General features: G+C 41.6%; 1 protein-coding gene across 4 annotated transcripts in view; it reads left to right on the forward strand.

The window, feature by feature from the left end:
• Positions 1-17,687, forward strand: part of SLC35F3 (solute carrier family 35 member F3) — a 266,391-nt gene that overhangs the window by 170,091 nt on the left and 78,613 nt on the right. For all 4 annotated transcript variants that reach the window (XM_005291205.5, XM_005291203.5, XM_065589030.1 and 1 more), the window contains one exon: positions 16,442-16,766. In XM_005291205.5, coding sequence (XP_005291262.2) covers positions 16,442-16,766 — 325 coding nt within the window. The remainder of the gene's footprint in view (positions 1-16,441; positions 16,767-17,687) is intronic.

A 17,687-nucleotide genomic window follows, 5' to 3' on the forward strand; every position in this document is an offset into this window, starting at 1 on the left:
CTTCTAGCTGTGCACAAGGCTATACACTGGCAAAAGTCAGCATAGATTCAGGAATTATTCTGGCCCATTGTTTTCTCTGTTTATTTTGTTCCTGATAATTGTCTGGTTATATCAGATTTTGGACCTGGTGTTCATCTCTTGTCAGGTAAATTAGGACTCCAGTGAAGTCAACGAAGTTATATCAGTGTAAAGGAGTTCAGAATCAAGCCCTTTTCCCCTAAAGTTTAACTTTCCTTTGGAAATTTCCCCCTCGAAAAGATATGAAAAGTTATAACTTTTTCACCTATTAAATCATTTGACAGTTTTATTGCATCTTAAAACTCAGAACTGTGAATCGTTATATTTGCAGTACATAATATAACCTTGGACTTTTCAGGACTTTGTCAGATATATTTGTATGTGGGGAGAGAGAGAAAGAGAGAGGAAGAAGGACTAACTAAAAGGCATTGTGCATAAAAGTATAAATACATGGAGCTACTCAGATTCACAGCCGCTGAGTATTTTGCCCTTTATTTACCTCAGTTAGGGATGGCAGCATCTCAGTCACACACCCCACAACCACACCCTCACACACTTTCCATGTTGTATAATTATACCTCATTTAGTTCTTTCTAATTACATTTATTATAATCATTCATACTTTTACATTCTAGTTAATTAACAGGGAAACATTGTTTTACTTTTGCCAGAAGGTTAGCTGAAGCGATGGAAATGCAACTAGTGATGTTCAGAAGCTGCTCACATCACAAGTTATATTTCTCTTCTATAAATTGTTGCATTTGCCTGTCTCTGTTTAGATAAGTTAGGGCCAAATTCTGCCTTGTGCAAATCTGGAGTAACTCCATTGGCATCACTGGAATTATTCAGGATTTCCACAAGCATAACCAAGGCCAGAATTTGGACTTTAATGTGTTATACATTTTCAAGTTAAATTAATTCACCACAAGTGCAAAAACATGGTAATCACTGTAATAATGATACTTCTATAGCATCTGTTATTTAAAGTTTTCAAAGCACCTTAAAACCATTAATCCCTGCAAACCCCCTTTGAGGTAGGTAACTCTTATTCCCATTTTGCAGGTGGGGCAACCGAGGCATTGCAAAATTAAAACCAACTTGCCTAAATTCACAACAGCACATCTGTCACATGGACAAGAATAAAACCTAAATTTCCCAACTACCAACTCACGATCCTCTATCTCGAAAGGATGCTTTGGGATGCAATAAGACTCTTCCCACTGATATCAGTGTGCATGGGCCAAGCCTTAATTTAGTGACCATCTTGATTTTCATAACAAACTTCCTTTTTCAGGAAATTACCTCAACTGTTGCACAAATATACTTGAGACTAAATACTGTAGAAGGACTGGCAATGCTCTATGGGACTGGTCTAAAGCTCATACAAAGCTTTTCCCAGACTTCCATTGACTTCATTGGGCTTTGGATCAGGCCTCATAAGAACTCAGCCACAGAGTTAATAGGGTCACATAAAGAGGCTAAGCTGTGAAAAAGAGAGAAATGCGTGGCACTTCACTTTAAACACTCTTCCTGTGCTCCTGTAATTTAGAAAACATATAGCAACAGATGGGCCAATAGGAGACGCCTCTGGTTTTTTATGTTTGTCGAGGTCTATGCTTTCAGAACTGGGAATATACCATGTGCATAGAAGCCAATCCTGAATTCCATGGGCATCCATAATTTCCACTGACTTCACAAGGAATGCATGACTGGGTCTACAGTGAATAACTTGCAACATGTCTGCTTTAGTTCTCACCAATTTTTTGCTAAGAAGAAGGCTCTATTTTGAAACTTCAGTGGTTTCTCTGATGTGGTGTTTGTGATCAGAACTGAAACCACCAAACTCATTCACACATGTCACTGACAGATGGTAACAACTTTCAGTAACTGGGACTGGATTCAAACCAGTGACCTAGCGGTGAAACTGGATGGGGTAGAGAGCCTGGGGCTACCAATCTCCCCATAGTGTTCCCTCTTAATACCACAATATCTTTGGGCAGATGATCAAGACCCTGTTGCAGTGGAGTGGTTGGTTTCTGTGCTACACAGCACCTGCTACCTTTCCCAAGTGACTCAACACTTTCATAGTCCTTAAACAGACTCAATACAAACTTCTTTCTAGTTGCCGTAGGCTCGCTCCTTGGAGATTCGATTTTGATCATGCTTTACTGGTTTTTAAAACTGTGTCCTACCTCACTGGTCTTAAGGGAATAAACCCTAAGTTATAGGCCTAGTGAGGACCAATTACATATAATATATCTGCCACGAATAGCATGTAAATAAAATATAAATGGGACCATTTCTATGCTAAGGGCGGATAGATACACAGAAATCTCTTACTACACTGTTGGGTAATGCTAAAGTGGAAACTTTATTGCATTGTGAAGCCAGACGATAATAGTTATTGAATATTTCTTCATGCTTTGTCACTTTTAAAGGCAAATGCATATGTGAATACATATGCAATTTGAATAAAAAGTGTTTTAATTTAGATTAATAGATGTATAGAGTTTAAGGCCAGAAAGGACCATTAGATCATCTAGTCTGGCCTCCTGTCTATCACAGGCTATTAAATTTCACCCAGTCACATCCTGATTCATCTTGGGTATCTTCTAGGCCAGTGGCTCTCAACCTTTACAGACTACTGTACCCCTTTCAGGAGTCTGTTTTGTCTTGTGTACCCCCAAGGCTCAGCTCACTTAAAAACTACTTGCTTACAAAATTAGATAATAAAAATACAAAAATGTCACAGCACATTATTACCGAAAAATTGTTTACATTCTCATTTTTACCATATAGTTATAAAATAAATCAATTGGAATATAAATATTGTATTTACATTTCTGTGTATAGTATATAGAGCAGTATAAACAAGTCATTGTATGAAATTTTAGTTTGTACAGACTTCGCTAGTGCTTTTTATGTAGCCTGTTACAAAACTAGGCAAATATCTAGATGAGTTGATATACCCATGGAAGACCTCTGCATACCGCCAGGAGTATGTGTACCCCTGATTGAAAAAACATTGTTCTAGGCATCTTGAATTAATTCAAGCATTCACTCCCAAAAAACAAACAGCCTAAAAAAATTATTGCTAGTCAATTGATTTCATTTTAAAAAATCTCCCACTAGAACTCTGAACACGGCTAGTAAAATCAAAACTTCAGTCCACAAAATCTACTATTGATGCTTCCTGTTTACATTGTATTAGTTTTCTACAGAAGCAAATGCTGTCTCCCCACCTTTCCCCTCTAGGGAGCTTAAAAAATAATATTTTTAGGCAGGACTCTTCATGGCAAGGAAGTTCTTCAGATTCCTCCATTTAGATGAAAGTCAATGATAAAGAAGAGATAGGGTTCATAAATGCTGTAATGGCCTGATATGGTACCAGCACAGAAACCCTACAATTTCATACTGATAAAGCACATAAATTATGTAGCAGATGTGTTTTCACATTGTATGTTGGGCTCAGCAGAGGATATAGAGCAATATACCAAAGCAGCTCCCTTTGTTCAGTTGAAGTACTGGTAGAGGAACCACTCTGCATCCTTTAGCCCAGAATCTGACCTCCTTCTTAAATTCTCAGATGGCAGATCAGACTGGGTAATATTCCTCAAGAAGCAGATATCCTACAGATAATGGAGCAGAGTCACTCCAGGATCAGCATTGGCTTCTGCTGGCAGAGATGCTGGCGTCGTGCTAAAGACAATAGGAAGGACGTGGCATTGATTATTGTACCCTATGCTGCTCACAACCTCCAGCAGCCAGTGCTGCTCCTAAAGTATGTGGCCCTATCCAGAAAGAGGATCTTGCTAGAGTAGCCAGGGAATGTGTCAATGCGCTTTCTATTGCCAGGTTCTTGAGGAGCTCTCAGTAGAACTTAAATCTGCCGTGTCTTGGCATAAATGATACTGGAATCTTTGCCTGTCCAACTTGAGAAATGAATTCCTCCACTGGGCCCAGAATCTTTTGCTGATATAGTGAGGTACAGTTTGTACCTTCTTGGAGCAATGCGGGTAAATCTGGTCCAGTATCACTATTAATGTTGTTGGCCAGATAACATACTCAGCAGATATATTGATAGATTCCCAGGCCAGGAGGGATCATTGTGATCATCTGGTCTGACCTGCTCTATATCACCATAGAACTTCCCTGAAATCATTCCTAGATCACATCTTTTTAAAAACATCCAGTCTTGATTTTAAAATTGCCAGTGATGGTGAATCCACCATGACCCTTGGTAAATTGTTCCAGTGGATAATTACCCACTCTATTAAAAATGTATGTCTTATTTCCGATCTGAATTTGTCTAGCTTCCAGCCATTGGATCAAGTTGTACCTTTCTCTGCTAGAGATTGAGGAGCCCCATTATTAAATATTTGTTCCTCGTAAATATTTACAAATTGTTATCAAGTCACTTCTTAACCTTCTCTTTGTTAAGCTAAATAGATTGAGATCCTTGAGTCTATGCTAAAAGGCAGCTTTTCTAATCCTTTAATCATTCTTCTTGATCTTCTCTGAACCCTCTCCAATTTAGCAACATCCTTCTTGAATTGTGGACACCAGAACTGGACACAGTATTCCAGCAGCGGTCACACTAGTGCCAAATACAGAGGTAATATAACCTCCCTATTCAATATTCCCCCTGTTTATACATCTAAGTATTGCATTAGCCCTTTTGACCACAGCGTTGCACTGAAAGATCATGTTCAGCTGATTATTCAACATGATCCCATGAGTCATCACATATGAGATTGTAATAAGAATATGCAATTAATGTGGCTGGGCTGGATAATTCAACCACAGAGAATATAAAAGCTGTGTAGGCCAAACCTAATATCATTTTAAAACACCAGCATCTGCCTTTTCCATAGTCATCTCAGCTTCCACAGTGCAACTTTCAACAAAGAAGGGAATGTCTTTTGCACTGAAAACACATGAATTTGACCTCCACAATTGACAGAACCAAATGGGGAACAGTGGGATGTAATTGCACCAGTGAAGGCCATTTCTTTCTAACATCTACAAAAGTCTCTCTCTCTTTCTCTCTCTCTCTCTTTTTTTTTTTTTTTTTTGAAAGGACAGCAAGAGAGTAATTGGAGATAAAACAAAAACTAGGATCCCCGCAGGTAAGTGTGCTCTTTGCTATGCAGAGTGACTTCCTGCTAAGGCAAGTCGAGCAGCATGACTACTGAGATTGCCAGAGTGGAGCTTTTTTCTAGTTCTTCTGGTAAAGCTGCTGCCTACAGATGACAAGGGTCCTTGCTGGGTTCTTAGCTGCCATATCACATGGGACTTGCATGCTCACTCAGTGAGTCCAGCCAACAAAGGCTCTGCTAATTTGTCAAGTCTACTCAAGTGTCTGACCACCAGCTGACAGACAACAGCTGCTCCAAAAGTCTTATTCTAAATTGTAGCAGATAAGCAAAGTGTTGTGAGCAGTTTTAGTTGCCATTCAGCCCTTTATCTTCTTAACTAGCCACAATCAAATGAAGTCAAAATTTAACATGTGAGAAACTAGTGGGCCCTAGGATCAAGAGTAGGTACTCTTTTAATAAACTGAATCACCCATAGCAACATTTTCTGTCTCTAGTTTAATAAAGCAGACAGGAATTTTAGAAATATCTAAGACAGACAGATACTGTTGATAGAAGTGTATACCTATTTTTGAAGTTTTTCATGTCCTTGATTAATTCTGTAATCAGCATGTCTACTCTTCCAGTATGAACTCACCTACACCTGCAGTGAGCTCAGTATAAATGCCTGGATGTATGGATAGACTTCATCAGAGATGAAGCCATTCCTTGAGAAGGACATTCACTTGCTCACATGGTGCTCAAACTATTGGTTAATCAATATAACAGTTTCTTGCTGAGAATCCAGTCTCTTTTTCATTACTAAGAACAAACATGTCTAAACCTTTCTGCAGACTGAAATCCCGTACAGATCTAGCAAGATATTTGTTCCAGAACCCAATACTGTGTCTTTGGTCATGGGAGTTTTATTCTATGAAAGCTCTGCTTCCACACTCCAGGGATGAAATCCTGGACCCATTGAAGACAATGTCAAAACTCCCATTGACTTCAGTGGGGCCAGGATTTCACCCCAAGGTTCTTTCTTAGTTGCAATAAAGACTGCAGGATCCTTTTGAGAGTTCTAATGCAACTTCAGTTCAAGACAGGAATAAAAATAAGGAATAAAAACAAAAACATCTCAATTTCAGACTATCACAGACATGTTTTCTCTGGCTATGACATGCATGACTCCTCTCTTGACAGGGCCGTCCTTACCCATATGCAAAATACGCAGCTGCGTGGGACACCGGGAAATTTGGGGCACCAAATTTCCTGGTGCCCTACGCAGCTGCGTGCTGCTCCAGCCCCTGCCCCGCCTCTTCCCCATGGCCCCTATCCCTGCTCCACCCCAGCCTCGCCTCTTCCCGCCCCCACTCCACCCCTTCCCCAAAGCCCCTGACCCTGCTCCGCCCCAGCCCCAGCCCCACCCCTTCCCCAAAGCCCCGCCCCTGCTCTGCCCCCACTCCCCTGAGGACTGCTGCAGGGGTCGGCCTGCACTCACCGCGTGGTATATGGAGCAATCCGGCCCCACCCTGCTCCGCTCTCCTGGCTCTCAGCCACGCTGCTGGTGAGTGCTGGGGGGCAGTTCACCCCCTGTCCCCAAGGCTGGGAGCCAGGGGAGCAGAGTGGAGCGGGCTGGGGCCGCGGAGCGGTTTTGCCCCAGTCCCTGCTCCCGTGGAGGCCTGGGGCCAGCCCCTCCCCACCCCCACCCCCTGCGGAGGCCTGGGTCTGCGTAAGGCACGCAAATGGCCAGGAACAGCCCTGCCTCTTGATTAGGGTTATTCTTCAAACTGCTTACAACAAAACACCTTACAATGTAGAAACGATTGTACTATGATGATTAAATAACTGGTACCTCTGGACTCTTAATTCAGTGGGTGAATAAAAGTAAAAAAGACAGTATTGGGAAAAAAAGCATCGAAATTCACAGTGGAGCATAGTGTCTTAATGATGACTATTTCCGTGGTTTGAAAAGAAGTTTTAAGCGGGTGCCTCTGGGAATAAATTAAACAGCCCCTTTTTAGTATAACTTTCCAAGCTGTTTCAGTTTGGACTTGATAATTTATCAACTCTATTTCCCCATACAAATTAGAATATATATTTTCCAGGAAATATTTTCTGAATGTTTAATAGAGAAAGAGGGAATATGTAAAAATAGAAAGGGAAACTTAATACATCTTAGGCTAATTTTTTGCAATTGAAAGTTTGTTTTTACCTAATATTTCCTATTTAGAAATTCATCTCATGTAATACACAATATTTTGCTATTATTTTGTATAATGGAATATTTTGCAATTTTTAAAAATTATGATACATTAATCAGTATTGTGATTATGATACATGAATCAGTATACATTAGTTCTGTTGCCCCTTCGGCATTTATGGTTTTCTGTGACACAAACCATGATAAGGAATGTAGTCCCTTCTTCACAAGATGCCCTTTAGTAGCTCTGAAACCCTAGTAATATAAGTAATGATAGTATAGTTTAAGCGGTATGGGTAGTATAATTTTAAATAGCTTAAATCATAGAATATCAGGGTTGGAAGGGACCTCAGGAAGTCTTCTAGTCCAACCCCTTGCTCAAAGGGGGACTAATCCCCAGACAGATTTTTATCCCAGTTCCCTAAATGGCCCCTCAAGGATTGAACTCACAACCCTAGGTTTAGCAAGCTAATGCTCAAACCACTGAGCTATTCCTCCACCCTGCTAGTCAAGAGCAGCATACTGTGTTCTCTGTTTGGAAAGCCAGCAGCACCCAGTCAGAGCATCAATATGTAGATGGGTCTTGTCTGTTTAGTGAACATGGTTATTTGGGACCCAGCTGTGTATGTTTTCTTCATATTGTAATTCTTGTGTGTAAACAACAAAAGACATCACAGTTAGAGCTGTGTGAAAATATTTTGGTTAATTTTGAACCTCTTCAACATTATGGATTTGAAATTAGACCCCGAATTCTAAACTTTGGAGTTTCAAGTACCATCTAATGTAGCTGTTTTGCCAGATCCTCCTTTCCCACTACTTTTTTCCCAAAACTTCTTTTGTGAAATGCCCAAACTATCAAAGAATAGTTTGAGTGACTTGTGATGCACAAACACCTTGAGGTTTGCTCATTTGTAATTGTTAGTGAGATCCTTTATCATGTGAAGAATCCTCATTCTCTCAAAATTAAGAAAAGCTTAACTCCTCATTTGGGCCCCAATTTAGGAAGCTGTTTAAGCATGTGCTTAAATTTAAGCACAGGAGTAGTCCCGTTGAAGTCAGTGAGACTGTTCACATTAGGTGTGTGCTTCAGTATCTTCCTGACTAAGGTCCTTAGATCATGAGGGACAGTTTAGGATTCCAGTAGGCTGGAGTGGGCATATTGCACACGTATAACACGCCGTCCTCCATTAGTGACACTGATTAACAATGATTAAAATGGTTTAGAGATAAGTGAATAAATTTGTGTTGAATACATGGGGTCTAAGTCTAATCTCACGTCATTTTTCATTTCGGTGACTTCAGTGGATTTCCTTCTGATTTACACTGGTGGTGTTAGAGCAGACAGAATCAGGATCTTAGTTTTCATCAGTATCACTTTATTAGACCACACAGGTTAGTTATAAGCTATCCCTGTAGTATTCATGTTAGGTCTTTAACTACTAACAGTGCACAAGAGACTTGTGCTGTCAAGTAGTTACTGAACTGGTGTAGACAGGGTATTCAGAGGTGATACACTGAGACCATGTCTACACTAGCGAATTTACACCGGCACAGCTGTACTGATGTAGCTGCGCCATTGTAAGATCGCTCATGTAGCCACTCTGTGCTGATGAGAGAAGCTCTCTCGCCAACATAGCACTATGCACATGAGCACTTATGCTGGCAAAATTTATGACGCTCGGGGGGGGGGGGGGAGCCGCTGTTTTTTTCCACACCCTCCCCCCCCAAGCGACATAAGTTTTGCTGACATAAGTGGTAGTGTAGACATAGCCTTAGTCTCTGGGGAGGATTGCAGACAGACAGCTGCTGTTGGGCATAGGCACTGTCCTTGGTTGTGAAGGCTGCTTCCTTTCATTGTCACTGAATGATAAGGAGCAGTGGCTAAGAAGAGAGGATGACATTGTATGAGGATAAAAAGTAGGAACGATTGAATGAAAGTTTTCTTTAAAAAAAAAAAAGTACTTTTTCTTTGTCCTGGTATCATGATTGACTGCTTCAGGCCGGATGCCCCTTGTGTATACTTCAGCCTGCTGGGAAGGAGCAAAGGGAGCATAAATACTAGAAATCTCGAGATCAGAAAATAGAATTTCTTTAGTGTACTACATTAGCAAATATAAAAGGCATTTTGTTGGTATGATACAGATGCAGAGCTAGATTCTAACTGATCCGTATGCTGATGTGCACTGGTGGAAAGGGAGTAAGGAGTCTTTCCTCCTCCTTGTGCATTTGCACAGAAACTGGCCAGAAATGCACTCCACTCCACTCAAGGGACTGCTCCAGAGACATTTCCCTAGGGAGGCAGGGAAGGGAGAAGGTAAGCAAAGCTGTAGCTCCGCCTATCATACATGCCAGCCAATACAACTGTCTGGTCCCACCAGGAGAGCTGTAGGAGATCTCTGAACACTTTAAAAAGGTGTTGCAGTTTGTATACTCCTGTACACTGTATGAAGCTCCAGGAGGCAATCTGATTCTGGGACAATGTCGCTGGGTCTCTCTCAAGGGCAATGCAACTTTCCCAATTGATGACTGTACCTGTATGACATATTCTAGCCCTCCATGAATACAGGAAATCAAAGATGGGTGGTGCAGTTTGTCTTACAGACAAATTAAAAGAAACCACATGCAGAACTCTTATACAATAGGGTAAGCTAGAAAAGCCTTTTTGAAGAGAGGCACAGGACTCTTTCTCCAACATTATGTAGCTCATTTTGACAGGAATAAGTTTTACTCCATCCAGCATGCAAATTAGATGGTCTAAGGTACGAGCATCCTTAGAAATTCAAACCCTGATCTGTGAGATCATTTTCAAAGTAAAGTGATACATTCAGTATTGTCTTTCACTGCATTTGTGCAATGTGAACACTTCTATTGGTGTATTTAACACATAGGTTTAAGTGCATATGGATGATTCATTTTGCCTATGAATTATATGTAAAGTGCAAAATTTTGCTCTCTTTTACAGGTTGTAATTGCCATGGAATGTATCTTAAAGATGCTGATATTTCCATATGAAACATCTAATTGGGCGGTTGTCTCAGGAATGTGTGCATAAAGATAATATGCACACAACGTTTGGTCCCTGGCAGGGGTGGCGCAAACAGGGGCAGTAGAGACTAGTGCCCCCACAATGGAACTGTTGTGTGGGCTGACCTATGTTTATGACCCTGAGCATCATTCCACTATACATTCTGGGAACCAGTGTGCCCTGTAAACTGCATGCAAGTGCATGGGAGCAGGACCCGTCATGGCTGGAGTGGACATTGCAAGCACCTGGGATCTGGCCAGGGAGCAGGTAGAAACTGGGATGATAGAGCCGGGGAGGAGCTACCCCCGGCAGCCAGTAAGAGAGATGCAAACTGCCACACCCCCTCTTCCTAGTCTAGAGCCCAGCAGAGTCTCAGTAGCTCCCCTGGCTCCCCATGCAGAGCAGACACCCCACTACCCCTCCATTCAAAGCTAGCTTCAGCCATCTCTGGTGCCTGGCTACAGCAACTACTGCAAAGTATTAGGGAAGAAGCAGACACTGCCCACTATTCTCCTTTCTCCTGCCCCCATGTGGAATTTTGCTGTCAGGGATAGGGTTGCCAACGTTGTAATGTTTAAAAAATGGACTCTCCAGCCAGAGTGCTGGAACCTCCCTCACCCCACCTCATCCCCCAAGGCCCCACTCCTACCCCGCTTCTTCCCCTGAGGCTCCATCCCCCATTTGCTCCTCTTCCCCACTGCCTCCATTGCTCTCTGCTTTTCATCTCTCCCCAGATTGGGAGGGACTCACCTGCAGAGCCGGGGCTGGGATCTGCAGCCGCCCGACACAGGTTGGAGATGGCTCCGGCTGAGTAGGGGCTAGCCTGGGTGATAACCCAGTGTCCTCCCTGCAGTAACCAGACTTTACTGTCAGGTCCCCTTTTTGACCGGACTTTCCAGTTGAAAACCGGACACCTGGCCACCTTCCCAGAGCCGGGGATCTATGCAGTGCTTGAACTCTGGCCAGACCCCCAATATATGAAGGTCCCCTGTGCTTGTTTTCTGCTTTCTAGCCCATAAGTGCAGAGGTAGCACATTGTTTATGCTCTGTTTGGATCTTACACAGCCACAGTGACACTCAGCATTTGGGCCTAAAGAATGTCTGCGTTGCAATTAGAGATGTGACTGCAACATGTGTAGATGTACCCGAGCTAGCTTTCATGTAGCTAGCTCAAATAACAATAGCAGTGAAGCAGTGGCAGCATGGGCTGGACAACCCTTCCCAGGACCCTGGGTATGTACTCAAATGCTAGACCCTGCTGCAGAGCTTCACTGCTGTTGTTATCAAGCTGGCTATATCAAAGCTAGCTCTGGTATGTCTACATCAGCTGCAGTATAGACAGACCCTCTGTGTGCACATGCAAATTCAGGAAAAGCAGAAGAAAAACCTCATACATCCTCACCTACTTGGGAAAATAATTCTACTGCAGATCTAAGTGCTGAAAAGCCTGAGGGGGTGAGACCATTTCCCAGAGCTAATGCATGTGATATGGCATGAGGTACAAAAGAGACAGGGTCAAAGACAAAATGGGTATGGTCTGCAGGAAAATGTGACTGCATACATGCAGGAGGACCAAGCATGTAAGTCCCTACACATAGTTCTTGTGCAACTTATTTCACCTCAGATTAGGAATAAGAGTAAAGTGGGGAAGAGGTGTAATGAAGATAAATTCATTAACATTTGTGAATCACTCAGTGCTACAGTGACACATGCCATAAAGAAGACCATGAGGAAATTAATAATTCCTTATTCATTGCAAGGGTTATATGGTGTTCAGCATATAAGTGTGGGGAATTACACACTGAATGATTAAAAAGAAAAAATATTGAACAGCTGTCTCGGTCACTAAATTCCGTCCAGTCTATGTGTTGAATGAGGCAGGAAGCTTTAATTACATGTGATCATGTAATTAAAAAAAGGTATAATAATGCATCCACACAAGGGGACATGAATTAAGGTTTAACAGACAAGTCTATCTGTCTCAGTTCTGGCATTTCCTAACTTTGAGTGATTGATTCTGCAATCTAAATGTATTTTTAATGTAATATTTTATTAACCTTGGATAATAAGTTGACCCTTTAGTGCATGTATATTTACATGGGAAGCTGCCCACACGGTTTTTCCACTGAAAATTGAAAGTAGATGACTAAGGCCTTGGCTACACTTGCGAGTTGCAGCGCTGTAAAGCCTCCCCCAGCGCTGTAACTCACTCTCTGTCCACACTGGCAGGGCACTTACAGCGCTGTATCTCCCTGGGTACACCGCTGCAGGTACTCCACCTCTCCGAGAAGCATAAGAGATACAGCGGAGTAGCTACGACTCACGGGTGTGAGTGTAAACGCTTGCAGCGCTGTACTAATCACCTTGTCAAATGGCCAATCCTCTCCATTGTGGTGACCGGCTGCAGGAATGCGGAAGTGCCGGTTTCAAAGCTCGTACCACAGAGAAAAAGCAAACAGTTTGCTGTTTGCTTTGAGTGAGTGAAAGAATGAGCAGGGGGTCGGGAGTTCGGAACTTGCAAACTAGAGTGCTGACATGCTCCAAAAAGCACTCTCTCCCCACACACTCCCTGTCGCACTCCACCCCACCCCTGTTTTGAAAAGCACGTTGCAGCCACATGAATGCTGGGATAGCTGCCCATAATGCACCGCTCCCAACACAGCTGCAAATGTTGCAAGTGTGGCCATGCCACTGCGCTGGCAGCTGTCAGTGTGGACAGACTGCAGCGCTTTTCCCTACTCAGCTGTACGAAGACAGATTTACCTCACAGCGCTGTACAGCTGCAAGTGTAGCCAAGGCCTAAGAGATTAGAACTCTCTTTTCCCTACTTCTGTGTGAATATTTTAAACCCATTCAAAAAAACCTTATATAACTGCATATCTACTTAAATATCCTTGCTCCTGTATACTCATGTGGCCCCATTTTTTGATGTCTAGATGTGCAACTGATGCACAACGTTTTGAAAACACCCCATTGTGCTTAATCGGGGGCAGGGAGGGAGTTCTTTTTTGTTTTTTCTGTGTCAAAATAGTTTTATTAGATGATATAGTTACCTCATATCATGTACTTTATCTTTTTTTTTTTTTTAGAGTTAAGTAGCAACACAGAGTGTACTTTTGGAGAATACCTTTGGTCTACATGTGTATTGGCTTACACGCGTATTAGCTTATATACCTCTACCCTGATATAACGTGACCTGATATAACACGAATTCAGATATAACACGGTGAAGCAGCGCTCCGGGGGGGCGGGACTGTGCACTCCGGCGGATCAAAGCAAGTTCAATATAACGCGGTTTCACCTATAATGCGGTAAGATTTTTTGGCTCCCGAGGACAGCGTTATATCGGGGTAGAGGTGTATCAGTAAACACCCAAGTCACACTGTAAAACTCTAAAGAGACATATAACAGTTCAACATACAGATTGCATGATCTCTTCAGTAAAAAAAAATTGTGTGTGGATGTCCCATAACCTGGCTTTAAATTGTGTAGTGATACAGAACTATTGTTCTTGATGCTAATTCTAGCCTGCAGATGCAGTGCAGCAATGTGAAAACCTCTGGTTTCCACTTTTCAGTGTATTAAATGACCTGTGAATGCATTTGAAGCTTTCTAGGTTCCAGCCCCTCAACATGAATTAGCACTTCATCTGTGTTCAGAATGAATGGACTAGCATACCTTAAAGAAATCAGCTTTTAAAATGAAAACACTGCATAGCAGCATCACATGCAGGTGACTAATGTCTTAAACAGAGCTTGAATGACTTTAAACAGCCATCAGAAAGCTTGTAAGCACCTGGTCCTTCAGGGAGCAGAGCACTTCCTGAAATATGCTGAGGACCATCAATGCCCACTGATTTCAATAGGAGTTGAAGGCATTCATCAGCATATAGGATTGGCCTTTAGTTCAGAAGGTAAAAGTACAGTAAGTGCTGGTGTGAACATGGTGCCTGGAGAGGCCACACTGAGAATGCTTACTCAGGGCAAACTGCAAGGAATAGGGCAGACAATTCCCAGAACTGGTGGTTTAGTCTATAATTAATTAGATTCACCAAGCTAGTAACCAAATAGCTTCTGTAATACCACACTGGTTACCAAGAAGCCAAACTACAGTCCCCTTTAAACAATCCAACCTTTGGCTTCCATCCAGGCAGACTAATATAGTGAGGGGTTATTGAAAGCCTTATTCACCATATTTAAAGTTCTACCAATCCCAAGGGACCAGACACATTGCCCACTAGATCAATGAATATTTCAGATCTCACCCAAGTACGTGCTTACAGCCGATCTTTATTAAGTAAATCTAAGGTTTATTAATAAAAGAAAAAGAAAGATTTACGTATGGTTAAGAGATCAAAATACATACAAATGTGTGTAAAGTTCTTAGATTAGTTTCATAGCAGAAATGGTGAGACTGCTGATTTGTAAAAGAATTCTGGAATCAATTTAAAAGGATACAGTCCGAGTGCAGAGTTTGTTCAGATTCTTCCATGAGAATTCCAGGGTAAATCCAAAGAAATCCTGGAGATCTCAGTCTTGTGGTTTAGACTTTCCCTGTCAAAGTTTAAGCAGATCTGAAATTAAAAGGATCAGGCCCGAAGTTTCCTTTATAGTTGAAGCCATTGGATACTCTCTTGATAGCAATTGCCACAGCAGGCTCTTTGCTTTGAAGTTAATCTCCTGTTTCCTATGCATACACAGGTAACTAATTGTATTCATTAAAATAAGGCAGTTAACCAATCAAATTGTAAAGGCAGTTCATTATGGCATAGACAATTATGTTGAAGACAAATGTAAATAATATCATTTCCTACAGTATCCTACATCTTTGATCTTAAAGTTAATTGACCCATCCACATGCAATTAAGACATGAAAGGGAATTAGTATCTACAAACTAATCTGGTTACATTGTTAACTTCTAACAAGATATAGGTGAATGCAAACCCACAGCATCTACACTTTGATTCTCTAACAAACAATACAGGCAAACATATTAAAGATTCTAGTCTACTTAACATGGCTTTGAGAACTATCTACAAGGAATGACCCTATTTACCATTTCAGTGCCTCCTGTTAAGTTGGTATGGTCACACACAAATTGACCAATCTGTCAGTGTCACAGCTGGTAATAGAGAAGACATACCAGCTGTCATTCAGGCAAAGAATAAAATGGTGGCCAAGTTTTCAAATTTAGCCATGTAATTTGCCTACTGCAATGTTATAATTGATCAGTCAAATGGGCACATAGGTGCCCAACTACCCAATTTACATGTCTATATGCAGATTCAAGCAGCCAAATATGGATTTTGCACATTCTGTTAAGATACCAATGTTTGAAAATTGGTCTCTCTGGGCCATATTTTGATTGCAGTTACATTGGTGTAAATTTGAAGTTGCTGGGCTTGTTCCTCAGGTCTGGCTGAACCCTGGTTGGTACAGGACTCAAGGAGGTGCAGGCTAAGGTGGCCTAGTCCCTAGTGCAATTTAGAGAATCCCAAAGGCTGCTCTAAGTTTCACCAGCTGGTAACAGCCCCCCAAAGGGCTATTTCACCAGCCAGGGATTACTGGAGTTCAGCAGTGCTCCAGCCACACCAATAACACTAGCCCATTGCTGTTACTCCAGAGTAACGCCCGTGTAATTGAAAGAATAAATAAATTTTCCTCTTCCCGCTTTAGAAAGAAACACGATGTTGCACAAAATATGCAGTTCTAAGACTCCCAAGACAGTACTGATTGTGAATGTTGCTGTTATTCCCATTGATCTTTCATGAAGCTAAACAGCACAACATTCATTCATTTGCATGTCATAGCAGAGTTCAGTATTATTTTTGTAAATCTTCTAACGTAATGACTACAGAACAGTATGTAATTTCACTTTTCATTTTGCCACCTTACTTCTCACTGTAGAGATGATAATTATTATTAGCCTGCAATTGTCCCCAAAATGTGCTAGGTGCTTTAGTGTGATATGAAATGAACTACATATTTGTGGCAAGATCCTTATTTAATTGAAGTCGATGGTAAAACTCCCTTTGACTCCAAATGGGCCCAGGATTTGGTTCTTGGAAAGTAAAATGCTGTGTAGAATTCTTTTTAATTCTTGTGTTTTCATCTCTTCAGGGGATGAGCACTCCCGGGAATCTCCAGCCCCAGCAGAAGCACAGATGCAGGCTGGGGTGGAAGGCAGTGGAAGGGGAAATCGTTGCTGTTGGAAATGCTCAGTGACCCAACTCAAGAAATTTTTCTGGGGAGTGGCAGTGGTCCTGGGTGTCTGCTCCTCCTGGTCCGGTTCAACCCAGCTAGCAAAATTGACCTTTAAGAAATTCGATGCACCCTTCACTCTGACATGGTTTGCAACAAACTGGAACTTTTTATTTTTTCCTTTGTATTATATTGGACATGTTTTCAAATCAACTGAGAAACAGTCTCCGAAGCAAAGATACAGGTAAGAGAGCTTTGTGTTTTCAGTTTTGCTTTCATGATACTTGAATGTTGCTGTACCCCTTGAGCTGATGTTTTATTCAGATCACTTTGTTAAATCAATATTGAATGTTTTTCTATTCAGCATTGTTAAAGAGGGTTCTGAATTCACTATTGAAGGCTTGCAAGCTGAGTATGTTTTTTATTCCTTCTATGAACTTATTCCAAAAGAAGACTTGCAGGTTCATTTCCAATGCTTGTTTTAAAGGCATTTGATTGAAGTGTGCACTTTATTTTATTACCTGTCTGGGGTTTTCCATCTTATCCTTGAAAAAAATTGAGTTCTTCCTCTACTTTAGAGCTAACTTTCTTGCAATCTCTCCCTCATAGTAAAATGGGAAAGCAGCTGCTTCCAAAACCTATGCTTCTGTGGTACTATGGATTGCCTGCAAAGGATGCTATAACATTGGGTTGGCAAATCCCTTTCATCTCTAGATATTTAGAGCTGAACTCTGACCCCAGTGACACCCCAGCTACCACATACATTTCATTGGGGTAGCACAGGTATAGCTGAGGATAGAATTTTGCCCTTAATGTACCTTTTTCCATCTACAAGGTGTGGATCACCTCGTGGGAAGTGCTGAGTGTCTAACTCCCATTAGCTTCAGTTGCAATTGAGGGCCCTTAATCAGCTTCAGGATCTGGCTCATTTTGAGGTTCTCCCCCAGTCTTGGAACTGCATTTTTCACTCCTTTTCCAGCCTTAGCAAAAACTTCTCAGATAAAATGTTTGAATTGAAGATATCCTTCCATGAATAAAAGTCTCTTCTATAGCCCAGTGATGCTTAGTGCAGCTTGATGCAATGCCAGAGTCCAGTATTACTTCATGTAAACAACCTCCTTTACATTTATGTTAAAAAGGTACAAAGTCACCAAGTTAGTCCCAT

Source organism: Chrysemys picta, chromosome 3 (genome assembly GCF_011386835.1).
Source record: "Chrysemys picta bellii isolate R12L10 chromosome 3, ASM1138683v2, whole genome shotgun sequence".
Taxonomy (NCBI): domain Eukaryota; kingdom Metazoa; phylum Chordata; order Testudines; family Emydidae; genus Chrysemys; species Chrysemys picta.